This window comes from Glycine soja, chromosome 1, assembly GCF_004193775.1.
Source record: "Glycine soja cultivar W05 chromosome 1, ASM419377v2, whole genome shotgun sequence".
Lineage (NCBI taxonomy): Eukaryota > Viridiplantae > Streptophyta > Magnoliopsida > Fabales > Fabaceae > Glycine > Glycine soja.
Genome location: NC_041002.1, coordinates 48,739,565 through 48,746,653, shown reverse-complemented (window position 1 = coordinate 48,746,653; position 7,089 = coordinate 48,739,565). Strand labels below are relative to the sequence as shown.

General features: G+C 38.7%; 1 protein-coding gene and 1 pseudogene across 1 annotated transcript; both read right to left on the bottom strand.

Annotated features, from left to right (window-relative positions):
* Nucleotides 1-859: 859 nt before the first annotated feature.
* On the bottom strand, nt 860-2,235 carry LOC114390945 (annotated as a pseudogene).
* A 3,047-nt stretch (nt 2,236-5,282) lies between these two features.
* LOC114390864 lies at nt 5,283-5,648 on the bottom strand. The gene has a single exon (XM_028351810.1). The coding sequence runs from the start codon at nt 5,646-5,648 to the stop codon at nt 5,283-5,285; it is 366 nt and encodes a 121-aa protein (XP_028207611.1).
* Between the last annotated feature and the right edge of the window lie 1,441 nt (nt 5,649-7,089).

Below are 7,089 nucleotides of genomic sequence, written 5' to 3'. Positions count from 1 at the left end.
ATATTCCTAAGTGGTTATAACAGAGTATTGACATGGTGGTGGAATCTCTTGGCAATTTGGCAACTCTATCCTTGTCTCCTTCACACATAATCTCTGAGGTATGTTGGCATATTGGTTATCCTTTTAGGCCTGTTAGCTCATGCACTATTGCTATCAACACCCTCCGTTGGAAAAACAACCTTGCCCTCGAGGTTGTAAGTTGCGCACAAAGTATCCCATTGCTCCCACGTAGTTGTATGTGTAGTCGGATACTGGATCCATTCATTCACAGCTACACAACTGTCTACTGTCACATTATGGATAACAAGGAATAAGCCACATAATATAAAGGTGCCAATAACAAGAACCCATCCTGCGATTACCATGAGATACACAAGAAGTTGGATGCCAAAAATTGAGAATAAAAGTCCAAGAAATGTCAAGACTAGCGTAACAACAGCTATTATGATAAGGGCCAGCCTCGCAGAATCTAAGAGATCATGTATGTTGTCTAAGTTCTCCTTTGTCTTATCAGCAAGGGTGCTAGCAAAGTTATTGATATTTGTTTTTGTCTGATCAATATCATTTTGAACATTTGTGCGGAGAAAAACTCAATCAATTCCAACCTACTTAGCTTGAGCAAGATACTCTGATACATTTCTAAGCTTATCCACAGTAGAATCAGCTTGATGCACCACATACTGCAATGTATTTGTCATGCTATGGTGAAAGCTTCCTTGGCTGATGTAGAGAACTGCACATCCAAACATTCCCCCAACTGAGATCAAGTTTTTGATTAGTATATTTGATGATGCAGATTTGGGGTGTTGCCTAAGGTAATCTAGTGGGGTCATGCCATCAACATCACATGTATTCACCTTTATTGATAGGGCAACTGAATGTTGCTAATGATGGCCATGTGAAGAGCAGTTCTTCCATCATTGTTCTTAACATTGATATTGTCTGCCACATGAAAGTTCTTCCCCCTAAGCATGTTTCTCAAAAGTTCAATATGTTTGTTCAATCTTCTAAATGCATAAGAATTAAAACCAGACACAGCCTTGTGAAGAAAAGTTTCTCCAGAGATGTTTCTTATAGATATCAATGAGGGAAATGTTAAGACTAGGGGAAATGCTAAGACTAGAGCTTCAGCTATTGGTAATTGGCCCCTCAACTTGCCCTCTGCCAGTAGCTGCATGTAAAACAGTAGATCCATCAGCATCTCTAAAAGCCAAAACATCAAAGCAATTGGAAGAAGCTCCTCCAAAATCTTCAAATTTCCTCCTCTAGTAGCAGCATGAACAACCCTATTGGTCATTTCCCACCTATAAACAGAAGGAATGTCCCCAACATGTTTATCCATAAAATTAGGATGAACTCCATGGGCCTTATCTACAGACACAATAAATGATTGGCAAATAGTGCGCACAAAAGAGCCTTCACCAACATAGTTATTTGCTAATATGCGTCTCATGGCCTGAAACATGGTGGGTGCTCCAGCTCCTTGAACAAAACCTGAACCCACCTCTTCATTGTCAAATAAAGCAATCATTCAAATTGCATTTTCACTTGCTAAGTCACCAGGAGATTCACGTGAGTCAATAAGTGCCCTTAATGCATAATAACTTGAAGCCTGATTATCTAATCTTCCAGAAAAAATAAATTCATTGTTTCCACCTCCAAGGCAGCTAGGTTGAGTATCACAAACATTCAGTTCAATATTCACTATGTCATCAACATTACCGTTTAACTCATCTGACAGTACCTACATAAGCACTCGATGATGATGAGCTTTGGATGGCAAGACACTATTCTTCTCTTTGGAGTTGAATTCCAAAGAAGTTTCCTCAGGTTCCATTGAGAGTAAATGAAGAAGATGAGTCTCTAGATTTGATTTAAAATCATCCTGATTCCTTGTGCGATCAAGATGAATGGTCAATGTGGGAATGCGCAACATGGGTCTATCTACTTTGAGAAGCTTAAGCACATAAGAATTATGGCCAATTCTGAGAATGACCCTTCCAACAACACTCAAATCCCTATCAAACCAAGTGTACCACAAGCCAACCCCATAAGTCTGCACATTCACAATGGAATAATTACACTTGCACGACGTTGGTTTGGGCTTCAGTTTGAGGCAGGGGGGCTATCGGTGTGTGCCGTTATCACGTGAAAATCGTCCTCGACATTGTACCTCTTACCTAACTTCTTTTTGGGAAATGCAGAATCATGAAATGCAGGATGATGTTGAAGCATTTCATGTGGATTTGGTTAGGCATGTGCCAAATTTTTGCTCCTTATAGCACAAGAACATAACCTCTTGTCAAAGGTGCGCACAAATGTTGCATCTGCTACCCAGCCTGTATCATCAAATAGTTGGCATGCACCAGTTACCCAACCATCAAATAGATGTTGCACCATTGTAGGGACTGTTGGAACATACAATGTTCCTCACTCAATTGCAAGAGATGCAATTCACTCTGTCACACATTCACTCGTGTATCACTCACTGTTTCAAGCAAAGAATTACACACCTACACACTAGGAATAGCACCAAAGACATAAAAATGATAGAATGAAAAACACTACTTATTAAGATGTATGTATGTCCTTTTATACAAGCAAAACAGAGCAACAACCCTTCACACTTAGACTAGGCACTTATAACATAATTTTAAAATTTTGTTACTCTCTTATATTCAATGTACAATCAAATCTACACCACACAAAACAGAATTAAACTTTCACACCCTCCCTTAATTCTGATCTCCTAGGTTCATCAAGCCAATTTTGTCCCTTAACATTTTAAACCTCTCCCCTTTGAGGGGTTTGGTTAAAATATCAGCAAGTTGATCAAATAAGCAGCAGTACTCCACTTTCAGTTTCTCTTTGTTCACTTGATCCCTAAGATAGTGAAACCTTGTTTCTATGTGTTTGCTTCTACCATGAGAGGTTGGATTCTTTGACAGGCTCATAGCTGACTTATTATCCATAAAAAGCTTCACTCTATCACTCTCCTTGATTTTTAATTCCTGTAATAATATGTCCAACCAGACAGCTTAGCAAGCACTCATTGCAGCTACTGCAACATACTCAGCTTCACATGTTAATAAAGCCACTATGGATTGCTTTTTAGAACTCCATGATATTGGTGTTGCACCATACATGAACATGTAACCTGTAGTACTCTTTTTGTCATCTCTATCTCCTCCCTAATCTGCATCAGTATATCCCACTAATTCCTCTGAATTGTTGTTGTCTTTATTTGGAAATAGAATTCCAGTATTGATGGTCCCTTTTATGAACCTTAGAATCCTCTTAGCAGCTAGCAGATGAGGAATTCTGGGTCTTTTCGTATATCTACTTACCAGTCCAACAACAAATTCCAAATCAGGTCTTGAATGACACAAGTACCTGAGAGAACCAACAATCTGTTTAAACTCAGTTTCATCGACTTTGTCTTCCTTGCCCTCCCTTTCAAGTACAAGACCTACCTCAATTGGTGTTGCAACCGAATTACATTCAACCTTGTTGAATCTCTTCAATATTTCTGTTGCATACTTGCTCTGGTGCATCAAAATATCACTCTCAGTCTTCTTGAATTCAAGTCCAAGGAAGTAAGATAGGACCCCCATATCAGTCATTTCAAACTCACTCATCAATTCCTTTTTCAGTTCTGCTATTTCACCTTCATTACCACCTGTGATCAACAAATCATCCACATAGAGGCATACAATAATGATATTACCTACTGATTTGGATCTTACATAGACTCCAAACTCACAACTACACTTATCAAACCCGATCTTCATCATAAAACTGTCAATTTTCTTGTTCAGAGAATCTAGGTGGCTGAGTCACATGGACCTCCTCATCAAGAGGACCATTTAAGAAAGCACACTTTACATCTAGTTGGTGCATTGTCCAATTCTTTAGGCTAGCAATTGCCACTACTGTTCTAATAGTCTCAATTCTAGCAACTGGTGCAAACACATCTTTGTATTCAATCCCAGCTTTCTGTAAAAATCCTCTAGCCACAAGTCTAGCTTTATACTTGACCACCTTGCCTTCTGTAAAAATCCTCTAGCCACAATCCCAGCTTTCTTTGTAGTCACATCAATGCGCTTCTTCAATTTTGGTTGAGATACCAGCTCCCACACTTGATTTTTCTCAATAGATTTAAGCTCTTTTGTCATAGCTTCAACCCACCTCTGATCTGTCATAGCATCTTCAAAGTTTATTGGTTCTGCTTTAGAAAATAGAGCAAAATGTACAAGATTCCCATCTGCACTTACATCAGCATCAAACAACATCTCAAAACCTTTAAATCTAGCTGGTTTGGGTGCATTTCTCTAGGGTCTCACTTCTCTTTGAGTGGTTTTACCATTCCCTTCATTTTTTTCTTCCTCTTCTGACCTTATCATTATTGAAAGTCCCTTTATTTCATTATTCTGCTCCCAGTCCCAGCTTCTAGATTCATCAAATACCACATCCCTACTGATTATTATCTGCTTACTCTTCGGATCAAACAAAGTGATCCAAAGATTCTGAAATGGCTCACATTTGGTTTAGCACCACTCCAAGCTTCTTCAGGTGTTATTCCTTCCAATCTCTTTGAAGGGATCCTATTCAAGATGAAGACAGCTGTAGACACTGCCTCTCCCCACAAGTACTTGGGCAGACTCTTGTCTTTCAACATGCTCCTTACCATATTCATTATGGTTCTATTTTTTCTTTCAGCAGCTCCATTATGTTGAGGTGTGTGGGGAGGAGTCACTTCATGAATTATGCCTTCCTGATCACAAAATTCTTGAAATTCTGCAGAAACATATTCACCACCACCATCTGTTCTCAATATCTTGATCAATGAGCCACTTTGCTTTTCTGCCATATTTTTGAACTTCTCAAAGACTTCAAAGACATCACTCTTCCTTCTTATTAGATAAACCCATACTTTCCTGGTCAATTCATCAATAAAGGATATGAAGTATCTGTTTCCACCAAGAGATTCAGTCTGCATAGGGCCACACACATCAGAGTAAATCACTTCAAGTTTCTCCTTTGCCCTGATTGGTACATTTTGTTTGAAAGTGGTTCTTGATTGCTTACACTGTAAACAACCATCACATACTTCACTAGGAGGCTTGATCTGAGGCAAACCCAACACCATTTCTCTTGAGTTTAGCTGAATCAGATCTCTAAAATTTAAATGGCCAACTCTGTAATGCCATAACCACTCTTCACTGTTTACTATAGTGGCAAAACACTTTTTTTCTATCACATCAATCTCAATTTTAAATGTTCTATTTTTTTGAAAGAGGGGACTTCAAAATGAGCTTGTGATTTCTGTCAAACACTCTCAACATCTTGTTTTCAAGCTTAGTCATAAAGCCCTTTTCTAGTAATTGACCTAAGCTGAGGAGATTACTTTTCATAACTGGTACAAAGAGTACATCAGTGATGCAAGACTGACCTTCATCCTTTGTTTTCATAAGGACCTTCCCAATTCCTTCAGCATTCAAAGTTCTATCATCAGCAAATTTGACTTGGCTCTTTACAGATTGATCAAGATTGAGAAACCACTCTCTTCTTCCTGTCATATGAGCTGAGCAACCTGTGTCTAGGTACCAACAATTATCACTTGCCCCTTCAATTTGAGTAGTTACCATTAGCAGTACCTGTTCAATGTCATCATCTTCTTCCTGAGCTAATTTTGCATCATTGCCTTTAGGTTATCTTTTGTTATTAGGTTTGTTGTAACACTCATCAGCAAAGTGCCCAAACTTTTGACAGTTAAAGCATTGAATAACTCTTTTGTCGAACTTCTTTCTATTTGAAGAGTTTTGGGAATTGGATCCCCCTCCTTTCTTGTGGTCCTTATCATTGTTCTGATTTCCCCTCCATTTATTGTTCTTCCCTTCAGTTTTCTCTTTCTTCCATCAATCACCATGCTTTTTTGGATTAGACTGTGCTTGCAAGGCTTGTTCACTTTTCTTCTCATTGATCCTTTCATTCATTCTTTGCTCATGAGATTCCAAAGATCCTTGCAATTCCTTTAGGCTAAGCTCTTCAAGATTTTTGGATTCCTCGATGGCTACCACAATATGGTCAAACTTGGGTGGCATGGTTCTAAGCACCTTTTCTACAACTGATTGCACAGTTATCTCTTCTCCATAGCCCTTCATTGAATTCACCACTGTCTGTACTCTTGTGATGTACTCAGCAACTGATTCATTCTTTTCCATTTGTAGTAGTTAATATTGTCTCCTCAGAGTTTGTAGCTTGATCTTCTTGGTTTTTGTGGCTCCATCATGAGATTTCTCCAGAATGTCCCATGCTTCTTTAGAGGTTTGAGCCATTGCTACCTTTTCAACGTTAGCAGCATCTACACTTTGGTGCAAAATGAAAAGTGTCTTGCAATCTTTCTTTTCCTTTTCTCTATCAACAACCTTTTGTTCATCTGTTGCTCTCTCTCCCACAAGTATATAACCTTCTACTACGGTCTCCCAAACCTCTTGGAATCGCATCACCACCCTGATTTGAATCTTACAATTTTCATAGTTCTTTCCTATAAGAATTGGTAGATTTGCAGGAATTGTGTCAGATATTGCAGCCATCAAAGAACTCCTTCAAGAACACCTCCAAGAACCTTTCTTTCTTTTCTTGTTAGTGATTCTTGCCCCTTCTATCGAAACCAATGCTCTAGATACCAATTGTTGGAACACACATTGTTCCTCACTCAATTGCAAGAGATGCAATTCACTCCCTCACACATTCACTCGTGTATCACTCACTATTTCAAGCAAAGAATTACACATCTACACACTAGGAATAGCACCAAAGACAGAAAAATGATAGAATGAAAAACACTACTTATTAAGATGTATGTATGTCCTTTTATACAAGCAAAACAGAGCAACAACCTTTCACACTTAGGCTAGGCACTTATAACAGAATTTTAAAATTTTGTTACTCTCTTATATTCAATGTACAATCAAATCTACATCACACAAAACAGAATTAAACTCTCACAGGGACACAGTAAGCTATGAACGGAGATGGTGGTGACGGGTATGGGCACCATAACGAAGGGAAAAAGACCTCTGGAGG

What these genes read in the sequence shown, in the direction of transcription:
- LOC114390864 (XM_028351810.1), bottom strand. Translation starts at nt 5,648, where the DNA reads ATGGTAACTACTCAAATTGAAGGGGCAAGTGATAATTGTTGGTACCTA.